At 41.3% G+C, this 18,269-nt stretch overlaps 1 protein-coding gene across 1 annotated transcript in view; it reads left to right on the top strand.

Annotated features, from left to right (window-relative positions):
* The window catches only part of LOC106579994 (G patch domain-containing protein 8), a 72,392-nt gene that overhangs the window by 35,862 nt on the left and 18,261 nt on the right, over positions 1–18,269 (top strand). Inside the window, exon 2 of the mRNA XM_014160507.2 lies at positions 1,401–1,538. Coding sequence (XP_014015982.1) covers positions 1,401–1,538 — 138 coding nt within the window. The remainder of the gene's footprint in view (positions 1–1,400; positions 1,539–18,269) is intronic.

Below are 18,269 nucleotides of genomic sequence, written 5' to 3' on the forward strand. Positions count from 1 at the left end.
GCAGATGTTAAAGCCCCAAACCACCTTGAAGTTATTTCTGTTCAAGTTCTATCACCATATTATTATGTGGCCAGATTTGCTCAATCACTTCGATGGACCCATTTCTGCTGATGTTCCACTTGGGAGAGATGCCTAGCTCAGAGGAAGAGGGTGAAATGTCAAAACAGCCTAGAAAGAGGTGATTTGACTTTCCAGAGTGTGGCCATATGCTTAGTGATTACCTTCCAAAGCACAGACTCATAAAAATATAATCATAATTTCTCTCTTCTGAGGGCTTTCACGCTCCACACACACACACACACACACACACACACACACACAACTGTATATGCTCACACTCACTCACACACACAAACATGCAAGTGTACACACTCACAAGTGCACAAAAATACACACATACACCCACATACAGTACACACACACCTTTTTATAACTCTGCATGTTCCAGCCTCTAAAGCTTAGTGTCACTTTGACATTTTCACTGCTATAATATTACCTGAACACAAACACCCCCTCTCTACTACTCCCTCCCTCCCTTTGTGTTCTCCTCCATCACCACCCCTCCCTCCCTCCTTTCTCTTTTCCTTGGCTCAAGCATATTAGTGAAGAAATTGGTGCCGATGGAGTCTGTCACTGTATGACCTAGAGCTTACAGAAGAAAATGAGAGAGATTAAGAAAGAGGGGGAAGAGGGGAGGGAAACAGAGACGGGTGCGGAAGTGTAGAGGAAACAGGCAGCGGTAATGGGAAGAGGAGCGGGAAACAGAGGGACAGAATGGGCAAAATGGAGAAAGGGGCACAGAGCGAGAGGGAAAGCAAGAGAGGGGCTCAAATTAAATTCCCATCATGTCAGGGTAGAGCAGGATTCAGTAGTGTTTATTGGCAGCTCCTAGCCTCAGGGAAATTACATTCTGCTGCAGAGCGTGAACACGCTGACACACCCCCACCCACCCACACACCCACACACACACTGATAGACAGCGGTTTGCGTCCTAAGGGGTGGCCGCTGAGGAAACCCACTCACGTCAAGTCACTCTAGACGCATGACTGGGTGTGGGGGTGGATGGGTGAGAATTTTTTTATTTTATCCTAGGCTAGCCCATGTCTCCTCTCTTAGATCAAGATCAACCACACCAACACAAGTCTGTTTTAACATAGTGACATGAAGATCTAACGTAGCGTTATGAAGGTTTAACGTAGTGTTATGAAGGATGAAATTGTCCCACTCTACACAGCTGCTTTCCATAAACACCACTGAGGTCAGAACATCTTGAGTTGACATCTGTGACAACATAACTAACATCTCTCTTTCCCTCTTTCTAACCCTTCTCTCTTTATCTCTCTCCACTAATTTTCTCTCTCTGTCCCTCTGTCTCTCTCTTTCGCTCTCTCTCTCTCTAGGATCATGGTGAGAGTGCAGCAGGTACAGTGGAGAATGATGGGAAGTCGAGTTTCTTCTGTCAGCTGTGTGAAAAACAGTACCTGAGACACCAGGAGTATGACAACCATATCAACTCCTATGACCACGCACACAGACAGGTAACAAAGATACACAAAAACAAAAGCACAAACACGCAAACCTCCCCTCACACACACGCAGACCAAGTCTTCCCACACAGAGAAATGTCAAATAAACATAAAGCTGTTCCTTAGTTGTCATTGTTCTGAATTACAGCAGCCCAGAGTTAAGGCTTTGTTGTTGCCAGCGGCAAAGACATGAAACAAGCTATAGGAGCGGCAGAGAGACTTTAGCCATGGGCATTGTACCCACACATACACACACACACACGCACACACACATAGACACACACACCAGTTTCCGATCTGTAATGTAGAGAATGGTGAATGTAGCCTATTTGTGCTGGCTGTTCTGTTTGTGATTCAGAGGCTGCCGCTATAAAGACACATGTCTGTTCTTCCTCTAGTGAAATAAACATGTTGGGATTGTATAAAACTACAGAAACACATTACACACTGATTACGTACAGTGGTTCTTCCTTTAAAAGTTACGAGTTTATGCCGTGACCGTTTGTGGTAGATGGTGGCATTCTGTCATTGCACCACACTATTACAAGTAGAGGTCGACCGATTATGATTTTTCAACGCCAATACCGATACCGATTATTGGAGGACCAAAAAAAGCCGATACCGATTAATCCGACGATTTTTATATATATATATATATATATATATATATATATTTATTTGTAATAATGACAATTACAACAATACTGAATGAACACTTATTTTAACTTAATATAATACATCAATAAAATCTATTTAGTCTCAAATAAATAATGAACATGTTCAATTTGGTTTAAATAACCTCTGGACGGGCTCCGTCCCGTATGCGGGATCAACATCCAGCGAAAAATCCTATCGCCATTTTCTTTACAAAATGTAATATATATATATTTTCAAATATAGGAATATTGTATATCGTTTTATAGATACACCTCTCCTGAATCGAACCACGTTGTCCGATTTCAAAAAGGCTTTACAGCAAAAGCAAAACATTAGATTATGTTAGAGGAGTATATCGTAAAAGTAGCCACATAGCCATTTTCCGACCAACCACATGCATCACAAATAACCAAAAAACAGCTAAATGCAGCACTAACCTTTGACAATCTTCATCAGATGACACTCCTAGGACATCATGTTACACAATACATGCATTCTTTTGTTCGATAAAGTTCATATTTATATATAAAAACAACATTTTACATCGGTGCGTGACGTTGACTAACTATTTTCCCTCAAATGCATCCGGTGAAACAGCGCTACAATTTACTAAATTACTATTCGAAAACATTTTTAAAATGTAATATTGTCATTCTAAGATTTATAGATTAACATCTCTTGAAAGCACCTGTAATGCCAGATTTAAAAATAACTTTACTGGGTAATCACACTTTGCGATAAAAGGGGATGCGATAGTCAGAAAAATAGGCTACCGTTACAGGTCAGCGCCATCTTGGAACAATCGCATATCAAATCTACTCTTGTATAATATTGTCAATAATCCCTTACCTTTGATTATCTTCATCAGAAGGCACTTCCAGGGATCCCAGGTCCACAACAAATGTATTTTCGTTCGAAAAAGTTAATCCTTTATGTCCCAATAGCTTGTTGTTGTTAGCGCGTTCTGAAGGCTGCTCCAAAAGTACCGTCGGCCGCGGGACTTCTCTCTCAACAAAATGCATTTTTTTATTATTTAAGTTCGTTCAAACATGTCAAACATTGTATAACATAAATCTTTAGGGCCTTTTTCAACCAGAGCTCCAATAAGATTCAAGGGGGACGGTTGCATTGTCTTTCTAAACGTTTCGAAATGGGAGGGTAGCCAGGCGCGCCGGCGTCATAATGATGATGGCCCTCTCCATGTGACCACTTTCCACAGACTCTCATTCTGTCAGTTTTCACAGTAGGAGACTCAAACCACTTTGTAAAGACTGGGGACATCTAGTGGAAGCAATAGGAAGTGCTCAATGAACCATAGCTCACGGTGTGATTTATAGGCAAAGTGATGAAGTTGAGTCCGCAATTCAGAATTCCACATCCTGTTACGATCTGTCTCGGGGTTTTGACTGCCATATGAGTTCTGTTATACTCAGACACCATTCAAACAGTTTTAGAAACTTTAGGGTGTTTTCTATCCACAAGTATTAATTATATGCATATCCTAGCTTCTGAGTTTGAGTAGGAGGCCGTTTAAAATGGGCACGAATTTTTTTCAAAAATCGCTGTAGCACCCCCTATCCTAGGCGACCGTCAAGAGGATAATGCAAAAATAAAGTGTTGGAGAAGAAAGTAAAAGTGCAATATGTACCATGTAAAAAAGGTTTAAGTTCCTTGCTCAGAACATATGAAAGCTGGTGGTTCCTTTCAACATGAGTCTTCAATATCCCAGGTAAGAAGTTTTAGGTTGTTGTTATTATAGGACTATTTCTCTCTATACTATTTGTATTTCATATACCTTTGACTATTGGATGTTCTAATAGGTACTTTAGTATTGCCAGCCTAATCTCGGGAGTTGATAGGCTTGAAGTCATAAACAGCGCAATGCTTGAAGCACAGCGAAGAGCTGCCGGCAAATGCAGGAAAGTGCTGTTTGAATGAATGCTTACGAGCCTGCTGCTGCCTACCACCGCTCAGTCAGACTGCTCTATCAAATCATAGACTTAGTTATAATATAATAACACACAGAAATACGAGCCCTAGGTCATTAATATGGTCAAATCTGGAAACTATCGTTTCGAAAACAAAACGTTTATTCTTTCAGTGTAATACGGAACCGTTCCGTATTTTATCTAACGTGTGGCATCCATAAGTCTAAATATTGCTGTTACATTGCACAACCTTCAATGTTATGTCATAATTCTGTACAATTCTGGCAAATTAATTATGGTCATTGTTAGGAAGAAATGTTCTTCACACAGTTCGCAACGAGCCAGGCAGCCCAAACTGCTGCATATACCCTGACTCTGCTTGCACAGAACGCAAGAGAAGTGACACAATTTTCCTAGTTAAAATAAATTCATGTTAGCAGGCAATATTAACTAAATATGCATGTTTAAAAATATATACTTGTGTATTGATTTTAAGAAAGTCATTGATGTTTATGGTTAGGTACACATTGGTGCAATGACAGTGCTTTTTTCGCGAATACGCTTGTTAAATCACCCGTTTGGCGAAGTAGGCTGTGATTCAATGATAAATTAACAGGCACCGCATCGATTATATGCAACGCAGGACAAGCTAGATAAACTAGTAATATCATCAACCATGTGTTGTTAACTAGTGATAAAGTTAAGATTGATTGTTTTTTATAAGATAAGTTTAATGTTAGCTAGCACCTTACCTTGGCTCCTTGCTGCACTCGCATAACAGGTAGTCAGCCTATTCTCCTCGTGGAGTGCAATGTAATCGGCCATAATCGGTGACCAAAAATGCAGATTACCGATTGTTATGAAAAATTGAAATCGGCCCTAATTAATCAGCCATTCCGATTAATCGGTCGACCTCTAATTACAAGGGGAGTTAGAACGCTGATCTATGGGTAGTCTAAACTGTGGCAATTAATGGAGGCGTTTTCAGTCTGAGAGTCTCATCTGACACTAGAGTCCTGCATCAGGCAGCAACAACATGTTGGTGGTCCTGGAGTTAAGGGTGAACTTGGGTAAATACAATGTGGGAATTTCACTTGACATGTGGACTGACGATTTTCAAAAAAATAGACGCGGTGGGCTTTTGGTTTCTCTCTCTCTAATAACAAACTGGTTTTATCTTCAAATTAGTAAGAATGTCTCACCCCATGTTCAAGAATGGCTTTTTTCCAATTTATTCAGATTGCAATTGCTCACTTTCGGTTATTTAAAACTAAATCATTTCCAAAATATAATTATTTTTTAAACAAAGCGATTATTATTATTATTAACTCAGCATTACAATTCTATAAAAGCCCCTTAGATATCGTCACAGATTTTCCCTAATGAAAAATGCCCCTTAGATATTCATTTAGAATCGTCCAATCATCTAAATGTAATTATTGGCGGAGAGTCACGTCATTGGCGTAGAGTCAGGCGGGATTGGCGGAGTTGAAGAGGGCGAGGAACGAGATGGAGTCACAATCCATGCCAGGCAAACATGCAGATGATTATTTCAACAACATTTTAGTTGCAACAAGTTCAATCGGGTTTAAATCAGGAGACCTGCATGTAGAGATAAAAAAAATATTTATAGCTATACCATAGGCCTGCCGTAGGCAACATGAGTAAGGTCTACTTACTCTTCTGGCGTCTTGACCCAGTTTATGCCCTCATTTGCAATGCAAACCATAACAAATTACTATGGGAATAAATGGAAGAGGCAAGTGGAAAGGGGAAAAAGTAAGAAATTCTGTCGGCCCTGGAGGCCTTTTGAAAACATGTTTTCACAAGGGCTGTTTGCAAGACAATAGACACGATGTGGTCCCAAAAACACCTCTCTGACATAGGGTCCAGCATATCTCTTGATGATGATCAGGCTCGGGCCGATTCCGGTGTGAGTTATCTGGCCCAAATGTATTACTTGGGGCTCAGGCCGATTGTGGCTACTCTGGCAGATGATTACATGGTGTAAGGGCTGTCTGAAGAGAGAGACCAAGGTGCAGCGGAGTTAGTGTTCATCATATATTTAATGATCAAACGGACACTATACAATACAAAACAATAAACAGACAACCAAAACAGTCCTGTCACATTTAACACAGTAACAAGAACAATTACCCACAAAACCCAAAGGAAAAACATGCTCCTTATGTGTGACTCCCAATAAGCAACAACGAGCTTCAGCTGTGCCTGATTGGGAGCGCCACACACACGGCCCAAAACAAAGAAATACAAAAACATAGAAAAAGGAACATAGAACGCCCACCCAATGTAACACCCTGGCCTAACCAAAATAAAGAACAAAAACCCCTCTCTATGGCCAGGGCGTTACACACGGGCTGCTTTATAAAATTAACATTTAAATTAAATAATTTAAGAGTCCTGTTTAAGTAGAATTTTAGATACTTTGTGCAAGACAATTGATCAGCATTAAAAACTTTGTGGAATGGGCCACCCGAGAGGCGCAGTGGTTGAAGACACTGCATTTTCTACAGATGCTGGTTCGATACCTGTGCCGGCCGCGACCGGGAGACCCATGAGGTGACGCACAATTGGCCCACCATCGTCCAGGTTAGGGGAGGGTTTGGCCGGCCGGGCGGTGTCATTTTGGTTTCTCTCCCTCTAAAAACAGGGAGAGAAAACAAGCGTAGCAGGCTGTGAATTCTGCAAACAACGTTTCTAGAATGGGCTATTAGCAGGACAATAGTCCCTTCAACCATTACAAAGGATAGTCTAGTAGCTCGGCTACTGTAGGTGTGAAAACCCCCCACTCTAAAGTTTGACATTTCTAACTCCAAACTTCATGCAACCGCAAAATGTCAGATCAAGCATAAATGGTACAGTGTTTATGCTTTCCTTAATAAAATAATGATAAAAATACTCTTTCAAAATGCAGATGTTTATTTCAACTATCAGCAGGATTATAGGGAATACATATCAATGAATGACAGAGCATGGGGACTGGTCTTGATAAATCAGATTTTTATTTTAAAATGTTAGGATCATTTTGCTCTTCACTCGTAGTCACTTAGTAGCCTAGGCCTAATCCCGACCGGTCCACACAAGTTTCTTCAACTGTCTTCTGACTGTGATTAGAGCGATGTTGATTGCCTTTGCCGATCGCTCATCATCTTCAACCATCAGTGAGTCCATCTTACCGTGTCGAAAACCAGATTTGCCCCAACAAAAAAATGCATCAAGCCCTACAAATATATACATTTATTATTAACCCTGCATTATAATTGTAATGCAGATGTTTATTTCGTTATGGATCCATAACGAATTACTATGGGAATAAATATAATTGAATGACATGTGGTCAACTATTTCAGCACCGTTTCGCGCTGCTCTGAGACCAGCATGGGGACATTTTTTATTTTTTTTTCACCTTAATTTAACCAGGTAGGCTAGTTGAGAACAAGTTTTCATTTACAACTGCGACCTGGCCAAGATAAAGCAAAGCAGTTCGACACATACAACAACACAGAGTTACACATGGAATAAACAAACATACAGTCAACAATACAATCGGAAAATTATATATACAGTGTGTGCAAATGAGGTAGGATAAGGGAGGTAAGGCAATAAATAGGCCATGGTGGCGAAGTAATTACAATATAGCAATTAAACACAGGAATGGTAGATGTGCAGAAGATGAATGTGCAAGTAGAGATACTGGGGTGCAAAGGAGCAAGATAAATAAATAAATACAGTATGGGGATGAGGTAGTTGGATGGGCTATTTACAGAAGGGCTATGTACAGGTGCAGTGATCTGTGAGCTGCTCTGACAGCTGGTGCTTAAAGCTAGTGAGGGAGATATGAGTCTCCAGCTTCAGTGATTTTTGCAGTTTGTTCCAATCATTGGCAGCAGAGAACTGGAAGGAAAGACAACCAAAGGAAGAATTGGCTTTGGGGGTGACCAGTGAGATATACCTGCTGGAGCGCATGCTACGGGTGGGTGCTGCTATGGTGACCAGTGAGCTGAGATAAGGCGGGGCTTTACCTAGCAGAGACTTGTAGATGACCTGGAGCCAGTGGGTTTGGCGACGTGTATGAAGCGAGGGCCAACCAACGAGAGCGTACAGGTTGCAGTGGTGGGTAGTATATGGGGCTTTGGTGACAAAACGGATGACACTGTGATAGACTGCATCCAATTTGTTGAGTAGAGTGATGGAGGCTATTTTGTAAATGACATCGCCGAAGTCGAGGATCGGTAGGACGGTCAGCTTTACGAGTGTATGTTTGGCAGCATGACTGAAGGATGCTTTGTTGCGAAATAGGAAGCCGATTCTAGATTGAATTTTGGATTGGAGGTGCTTAATGTGAGTCTGGAAGGAGAGTTTACAGTCTAACCAGACACCTAGGTATTTGTAGTTGTCCACATATTCTAAGTCAGAACCATCCAGAGTAGGATGCTGGACGGGCAGGCAGGTGCGGGCAGCGATCGGTTGAAGAGAATGCATTTAGTTCTACTTGCATTTAAGAGCAGTTGGAGGCCACGGAAGGAGAGTTGTATGGCATTGAAGCATGTCTGGAGGTCAGTTAACACAGTGTCCAAAGAAGGGCCAGAGGTATACAGAATGGTGTCGTCTGCGTAGAGGTGGATCAGAGAATCACCAGCAGCAAGAGCAACATCATTGATGTATACAGAGAAGAGAGTCGGCCCGTGAATTGAACCCTGTGGCACCCCCATAGAGACTGCCAGAGGTCTGGACAACAGGCCCTCCGATTTGACACTGAACTCTGTCTGAGAACTAGTTGGTGAGCCAGGTGATGCAATCATTTGATAAACCAGGGCTGTTGAGTCTGCCGATAAGAATCTGATGATTGACAGATTCGAAAGCCTTGGCCAGGTCGATGGATACGGCTGCACAGTAATGTCTCTTATCGATGGCGGTTATGATATCGTTTAGGACCTTGAGCATGGCTGAGGTGCACCCATGACCAGCTCTGAAACCAGATTGCATAGCGGAGAAGGTACGGTGGGATTCGAAATGGTCGGTAATCTGTTTGTTAACTTGGATTTCGAAGACCTTAGAAAGGCAGGGTAGGATAGATATAGGTCTGTAGCAGTTTGAGTCTAGTGTCTCCCCCTTTGAAGAGGGGGATGACGGGGGCAGCTTTCCAATCTTTGGGAATCTCAGACGATACGAAAGAGAGGTTGAAAAGGCTAGTAATAGGGGTTGCAACAATTTCGTCAGATAATTTTATAAAGAGAGAGTCCAGATTGTGTAGCCCTGTAGAACTTTTTTGAGTTTGTGTTACAGGATGCAAATTTCTGCTTGAAAAAGCTAGCCTTAGCTTTCCTAACTGCCTGTGTATATTGGTTCCTAACTTCCCTGAAAAGTTGCATATCACGGGGGCTATTCGATGCTAATGCAGAACGCCACAGGATGTTTTTTTGTGCTGGTCAAGGGCAGTCAGGTCTGGAGAGAACCAAGGGCTATGTCTGTTCCTGGTTCTACATTTGTTGAATGGGGCATGCTTATTTAAGATGGTAAGGAAGGCACTTTTAACCTCTATGGGCTAGGTGGGACGCTTGCGTCCCACCTACTCAACAGCCAGTTGAATCCTGTGGCGCGTTATTCAAATACCTTAGATATGATATTACTTCAATTTTTCAAAAATATGACTATTTTACACCATTTTAAAGATAAGACTCGTTAATCTAACCACACTGTCCGATTTCAAAAAGGCTTTACAACGAAAGCAAAACATTAGATTATGTCAGCAGAGTACCCAGCCAGAAATAATCAGCTAGCATATAATGTCACATAAACCCAAACCACAGCTAAATGTAGCACTAACCTTTGATGATCTTCATCAGATGACAACCCTAGGACATTATGTTATACAATACATGCATGTTTTGTTCAATCAAGTTCATATTTATATCAAAAAACAGCTTTTTACATTAGCATGTGACTAGCATGTGACTAGCATTCCCACCGAACACTGCCGGTGAATTTACTAAATTACTCACGATAAACGTTCACAAAAAGCATAACAATTATTTTAAGAATTATAGATACAGAACTCCTCTATGCACTCGATATGTCCGATTTTAAAATAGCTTTTCGGTGAAAGCACATTTTGCAATATTCTCAGTAGATAGCCCGGCATCACAGGGCTAGCTATTTAGACACCCAGCAAGTTTAGCACTCATCAAAGTCAGATTTACTATAAGAAAAATGTTATTACCTTTGTTGTCTTCGTCAGAATGCACTCCCAGGACTTCTACTTCAATAACAAATGTTGGTTTGGTCCAAAATAATCCATCGTTATATCCAAACAGCGGCGTTTTGTTCGTGCGTTCTAGACACTATCCTAAAGGGTAAATAAGGGTGACGAGCATGGCGCAATTCGTGACAAAAGAATTCTAAATATTCCATTACCGTACTTCGAAGCATGTCAACCGCTGTTTAAAATCAATTTTTATGCCATTTTTCTCATAAAAAAGCGATAATATTCCGACCGGGAATCTGCGTTTAGATAAACAGACAAAGGAAAAGAAAGCATTCGGTCGAAGCGGGCACGCGCCTAAGCCCATAGTACTCTGAGTGGCCACTTGCCAAAAGCGATAAAGTGTTTCAGCTAGAGCCTGCCTCGATATCGTTCAACTTTTTCCCGGGCTCTGAGACCCTATGGAAGACGTAGGAAGTGTCACGTTATTGCACAGATCCTGAGTCTTCAATAAAAAGAGCCAAGATGAAACACTACTTCTCAGACAGGCCACTTCCTGCTTGAAATCTTCTCAGGTTTTGGCCTGCCATAGGAGTTCTGTTATACTCACAGACACCATTCAAACAGTTTTAGAAACTTTAGGGTGTTTTCTATCCAAAGCCAATAATTATATGCATATTCTAGTTACTGGGCAGGAGTAGAAACTAGATTAAATCGGGTACGTTTTTTATCCAGCCGTGTCAATACTGCCCCCTAGCCCTAACAGGTTAAAGAATAACTAGACATCCTCTACTGACGGGATGAGGTCAATATCCTTCCAGGATACCCGGGCCAGGTCGATTAGAAAGGCCTGCTTGCTGAACTGTTTTAGGGAACGTTTGACAGTGATGAGGGGTGGTCGTTTTATCGCAGACCCATTACGGATGCAGGCAATGAGGCAGTGATCGCTGAGATCTTGATTGAAAACAGCAGAGGTGTATTTGGAGGCCAAGTTGGTTAGGATGATATCTATGAGGGTGCCCATGTTTACGGATTTGGGGTTGTACCTGGTAGGTTCATTGATAATTTGTGTGAGATTGAGGGCATCAAGTTTAGATTGTAGGATGGCCGGGGTGTTAACCTCTCTGGGCTAGGCGGGACGAATTCGTCCCACCTACGCAACAGCCAGTGTAATCCAGTGGCGCGATTTTCAAATACCTTAGAAATGCTATTACTTCAATTTCTCAAACATATGACTATTTTACAGCATTTTAAAGACAAGACTCTCATTAATCTAACCACACTGTCCGATTTCAAAAAGGCTTTACAACGAAAGCAAAACATTAGATTATGTCAGCAGAGTACCCAGCCAGAAATAATCAGACACCCATTTTTCAAGCTAGCATATAATGTCACAAAAACCCAGAAGACAGCTAAATGCAGCACTAACCTTTGATGATCTTCATCAGATGACACACCTAGGACATTATGTTATACAATACATGCATATTTTGTTCAATCAAGTTCATATTTATATCAAAAACCAGCTTTTTACATTAGCATGTGACGTTCAGAACTAGCATAACCCCCGCAAACCTCCGGTGAATTTACTAAATTACTCACGATAAACGTTCACAAAAAACATAACAATTATTTTAAGAATTATAGATACAGAACTCCTTTGTGCAATCGAGGTGTCCGATTTTAAAATAGCTTTTCGGTGAAAGCACATTTTGCAATATACTCAGTAGATAGCCCAGCCATCACGGCTAGCCATTTAGACACCGACCAAGTTTAGCCCTGACCAAACTCCGATTTACTATTACAAAAGTTTGATTACCTTTGTTGTCTTCGTCAGAATGCACTCCCAGGACTGCTACTTCAATAACAAATGTTGGTTTGGTCCAAAATAATCCATCGTTATATCCAAATAGCGGCGTTTTGTTCGTGCGTTCGAAATATTCCATTACCGTACTTCGAAGCATGTCAACCGCTGTTTAAAATCAATTTTTATGCAATTTTTCTCGTAAAAAAGCGATAATATTCCGACCGGGAATCTGCGTTTAAGTAAACAGAGGAAAGAAAACAAAGCATTCGGTCGACGCGGGCACGCGCCTGAGTCTCACAGTACTGTAACCAGCCACTACCCAAACGCGCTACTTTTTTTCAGCCAGAGCCTGCAAAGCCACGATTCAGCTTTTTGCCGCCTTCTGAGAGCCCATTGGAGCCGTAGGAAGTGTCACGTAACAGCAGAGATCCTTTGTTTTGGATAGAGATGACAAAGAAGGCCAAGAAATGGTCAGACAGGGTACTTCCTGTACAGAATCTTCTCAGGTTTTGACCTGCCATTTGAGTTCTGTTATACTCACAGACACCATTCAAACAGTTTTAGAAACTTTGGAGTGTTTTCTATCCAAAGCCAATAATTATATGCATATTCTAGTTACTGGGCAGGAGTAGTAACCAGATTAAATCGGGTACGTTTTTATCCAGCCGTGTCAATACTGCCCCCTAGCGCTAACAGGTTAAGCATGTCACAGTTTAGGTCACCTAGCAGCACGAGCTCTGAAGATAGATGGGGGGCAATCAATTCACATATGGTGTCCAGGGCACAGCTGGGGGCAGAGGGTGGTCTATAGCAAGTGGCAACAGTGAGAGACTTGTTTCTGGAAAGGTGGATTTTTAAAAGTAGAAGCTTGAATTGTTTGGGTACAGACCTGGATAGTAAGACTAGATTGCAACAGGCTTTGGCAGTTCTATCTTGTCGAAAAATGTTATAGTTAGGGATGGATGTTTCAGGGTTTTTGGAGGTCTTCCTAAGCCAGGATTCAGACACGGCTAGGACATCCGGGTTGGCAGAGTGTGCTAAAGCAGTGAATAAAACAAACTTAGGAAGTAGGCTTCTAATGTTAACATGCATGAAACCAAGGCTTTTGCGGTTACAGAAATAAACAAATGAGAGCACCTGGGGAGTAGGAGTGGAGCTAGGCACTGCAGGACCTGGATTAACCTCTACATCACCAGAGGAACAGAGGAGGAGTAGGGTAAGGGTACGGCTAAAGGCTATCCGAACTGGTCATCTTGTACGTTAGGAACAGAGAGTAAAAGGAGCAGGTTTCTGGGCGCGATAGAATAGATTCAAGGCATAATGTACAGACAAAGTGAAGGTAAACCTAGGCATTGAGTAAGGATGAGAGAAATATTTTCTCTAGAGAGGTTTAAACCAGGTGATGTCATCGCATATGTGGGAGGTGGAACTAAATGGTTGGTTAAGGCATATTGAGCAGAGCTAGAGGCTCTACAGTGAAATAAGACAACAATCACTAACCAGGACAGTAATGGACAAGGCATATTGATATTAGGGAGAGGCATGCGTAGCCGAGTGATCATAGGGGTCCAGTGAGTGGTTGGGCTGGCTGGAGACATGGCGATTCTGACAGCTAGCAGGCCCGGGGCTAGCAAGCTAGCAGAAGGGCCTTAGAGGGACGTCGCGATGGAGGAAAGTATGTTTTAGCCTCCGCGTGCGGTGACATCGATAGACCAGTCGTGATAGATTAGTAGGGTTCCGAGTAGCAGAGGGGTCCATGTCCAATTGGCAAAATAGGTATAGTGGCCCAAGAAATTGGCCGATGGATCTATTCAGCTAACAGTCCAATATGCTCTAGACAGCTAGCGGGCTATGGCTAGCAGCTATTGTAGCCCAGGAGTGTCTGATGGGCCTCTTCAGCTAGCCCGGAGAATGGGCCTAGCATGGGCTAGCTCCAGGCTAATTGGTGCTTGCTTCGGGACAGACATTAGCCAGGAGTAGTCACTCAGATTGCAGCTAGCTAGCTGCGATGATCCAGGTGAAGAGGTTCAGAGCTTGCGGTAGGAATCCGGGGATATGGAGAAAAAATAAGTCCGGTATGCTCTGGTTTGAGTCACGTTGTACAAACTGGCGAGAGCTTTCCGAGCTAAAGGTTAGCTGATGACCGCTAGCAGTGGTTAGCTGACTACTAGCTAGTAGCTAGTGAGCTGGCTAGCTTCTGTTGGAGGATTCCGGTTCCGAGGTAAATAAATATACTTTAGAAAAAACTGATCCACACCACATTGGGTGAGGCGGGTTGCAGGAGAGTATTTTGAAGTTGAGGTTTAGAAAAATAGAAAAGAGATATGCGAAGAAAATATATAGAAAAATATATATACATGGGACACTACAAGACGAAGGACAAAGATGTCTGACTGCTACGCCATCTTGGAAAAACCAATTTGTTGATAAATCAATTAGATTTTCAATTTTTTTTCACTGAATCTCCGTTTGGGTATTGGCTAGCCTACAATTAGGGTGTGGAAATGTTAGGATTATTTTGCTCTTAGTACAGTAGCCTACTCCCGACCGGTCACGTTGTACAGCGCCATATTTTACTAATGGAAACCCTGAGGGTTTAGTTTTTCGTTTTTCTTGGAATAGAAACACCATAATATTCATCAAATTAATTAAGCTAAATTTCTTAAAATCAATCCCATTCTTACAAAAAAGTTTTAAATTCTCGAGGACAGCCAATATTAAAAAAGTCAAATGCTTCTCAAAGATGCCCTCTGGCACTAACTAGCATAAATGGCAACAATGGCTGACACTTAACCTGTTAGGGCTAGGGGGCAGCATTTGCACGTCTGGATAAAAAAATGTACCCGATTTAATCTGGTTACTAATCCTACCCAGTAACTAGAATATGCATATACTTATTATATATGGATAGAAAACACTCTAAAGTTTCTAAAACTGTTTGAATGGTGTCTGTGAGTATAACAGAACTCATTTGGCAGGCAAAACCCTGAGACATTTTCTGACAGGAAGTGGAAACCTGATGTGTTGTATTACCTTTAAACCTATCCCATTGAAAAACACAGGGGCTGAGGAATATTTTGGCACTTCCTATTGCTTCCACTAGATGTCACCAGCCTTTACAAAGTGTTTTGAGTCTTCTGGAGGGAGATCTGACCGAACAAGAGCCATGGAACGATGATGTCCCATTAGACACCTGGCGCGCGAGTTCATGTTGGGTACCCTCGTTCCAATACGTTATAAAAGAGTATGCATTCGTCCACCTTGAATATTATTCATGTTCTGGTTAAAAAAGGCCCTAATGATTTATGCTATACAACGTTTGACATGTTTGAACGAACGAAAATATATTTTTTCCCCTCGTTCATGACGAGAAGTCCGGCTGGCCTCAGATCATGTGCTAACAAGACGGAGATTTTTGGACATAAATGATGAGCTTTTTTGAACAAAACTACATTCGTTATGGACCTGTGATACCTGGAAGTGACATCTGATGAAGAGAATCAAAGGTAATGGATTATTTACATAGTATTTTCGATTTTAGATCTCCCCAACATGACGTCTAGTCTGTATCGCAACGCGTATTTTTCTGGGCGCAGTGCTCAGATTATTGCAAAGTGTGATTTCCCAGTAAGGTTATTTTTAAATCTGGCAAGTTGATTGCGTTCAAGAGATGTAAATCTATAATTCTTTAAATGACAATATAATATTTTACCAATGTTTTCTAATTTTAATTATTTAATTTGTGACGCTGACTTGACTGCCGGTTATTGGAGGGAAACGATTTCCTCAACATCAATGCCATAGTAAAACGCTGTATTTGGATATAAATATGAACTTGATAGAACAAAAAATGCATGCATTGTCTAACATAATGTCCTAGGAGTGTCATCTGATGGAGATTGTAAAAGGTTAGTGCATCATTTTAGCTGGTTTTATGGTTTTGGTGACCCTGTCTTTGACTTGACAAAACATTACACACAACTCTTGTAAATGTACTGTCCTAACATACTCTAAATTTATGCTTTCGCCGTAAAACCTTTTTGAAATCGTAAAACGTGGTTAGATTAAGGAGATGTTTATCTTTCAAAGGGTGTAAAATAGTTGTATGTTTGAAAAATTTGAATTTTGACATTTATTTGGATTCAAATTTGCCGCTCTTGAAATGCACCTGCTGTTGATGGAGTGCACCACGGGTGGCACGCTAGCGTCCCACCTAGCCCATAGAGGTTAAATAACGTGCCATTGAATTCTGCTGCAGCCCGCAAGGTGTGCTGGAGTATGACACAACTTTTAACCTGTTTGGGCTAGGGGGCAGTATTGAGAATTTTGGAAAAAATATGTGCCCATTTTTAACTGCCTCCTACACCAACTCAGAAGCTAGAATATGCATATTATTGTTCAGGTTTGGATAGAAAACACCCTAAAGTTTCTAAAACTGTTTGAATGGTGTCAGTGAGTATAACAGAACTCCTATGGCAGGCAAAAACCTGACAAGGTTTCATGCAGGAAGTGGCCTGTCTGACAAGGAGTCGTGCGTCTTGCATCTGTTTATTGAAGAGTAAGGATCTTAGCTGTAACGTGACAATTCCCAGGGCTCCAATAGGCTCTCAGAAGCCGGGAAAATCCTGAAGGCAGCCTCAGGCTGAAACAGATTATCACCTTATCCAAGTGGCCGATCAGAGGACCATTGAATGAGGCGCGTGCGCGATTAGCCCCCGTGGAGTATATTCATTAGGCTGTTTAGCTTATTGCAGATTCCCGGTCGGAATATTATCGCTTTTCTACGAGATAAATTGCATAAAAATTGATTTTAAACAGCGGTTGACATGCTTCGAAGTACGGTAATGGAATATTTAGAAATTTTTTGTCACGTTCTGCGCCATGCGCACGACCGTGGATTACCATTCTGATAGTGTCTAGAACGCTCGAACAAAACGACGCTATTTGGATATAAAGATGGATTATTTGGGACCAAACCTACATTTGTTATTGAAGTAGAAGTCCTGGGAGTGCATTCTGACGAAGACAACAAAAGGTAATCAAACTTTTATAATAGTAAATCTGATATTGGTGAAGGCTAAACGTGCTGGGTGTCTAAATAGCTAGCCCTTGATGGCTGGGCTATGTACTTAGAATATTGCAAAATGTGCTTCATCCGAAAAGCTATTTTAAAATCGGACATATCGAGTGCATAGAGGAGTAATGTATCTATAATTCTTAAAATAATTGTTATGCTTTTTGTGAACGTTTATCGTGAGTAATTTAGTAAAATTGTTAGTAAATTCACCGGAAGTTTGCGGGGGGTATGCTAGTTCTGAACGTCACATGCTAATGTAAAAAGCTGTTTTTTGATATAAATATGAACTTGATTGAACAGTCATGCATGTATTGTATAACATAATGTCCTAGGTGTGTCATCTGATGAAGATCATAAAAGGTTAGTGCTGCATTTAGCTGTGGCTTTGGGTTTATGTGACATTGTATGCTAGCTTGAAAAATGGGTGTCTGATTATTTCTGGCTGGGCACTCTCCTGACATAATCTAATGTTTTGCTTTCGTTGTAAAGCCTTTTTGAAATCGGACAGTGTGGTTAGATAAACGAGAGTCTTGTCTTTAAATAGCTGTAAAATAGTCATATGTTTGAGAAATTGAAGTAATATTATTTCAAACGATTCAAAAATCGCGCAACTGGATTAGACTGGCTGTTACGTAGGTGGGACGAATTCGTCCCGCCTAGCCCATAGAGGTTAAAGGAAGAACCACTGTACTTTCAGTCATTACTCTTCCTCTCCATTCCATACCTCTTATTTTCTAGTGCTTTTTTCCAGGTCTATGGTGCTGGAGGGAATAGGAGCTGTTTTACGGGATCCTGACCAATTGTGCTATTTTGTGTGTTTTTTTGCGCTGATCTTAACTTTTTTTGTACATAATATTTCCGCCATCATTTCTTATGATGAGACTACATCGGCGAGTGTGTAAACCGCCTCTTCCCTCGAATGTGCAATCACTGGAGAATAAACTGGAGGAGCTCCGTTTATAACTATCTTATCAACGTGATCTGAATAACTGTAATATCCTTTGTTTCTCTGAGTTGTGGATGAACAAGGACATGGAAAATATAAATCTAG

The sequence above is a fragment of the Salmo salar genome, chromosome ssa02 (genome assembly GCF_905237065.1).
Source record: "Salmo salar chromosome ssa02, Ssal_v3.1, whole genome shotgun sequence".
NCBI lineage: Eukaryota > Metazoa > Chordata > Actinopteri > Salmoniformes > Salmonidae > Salmo > Salmo salar.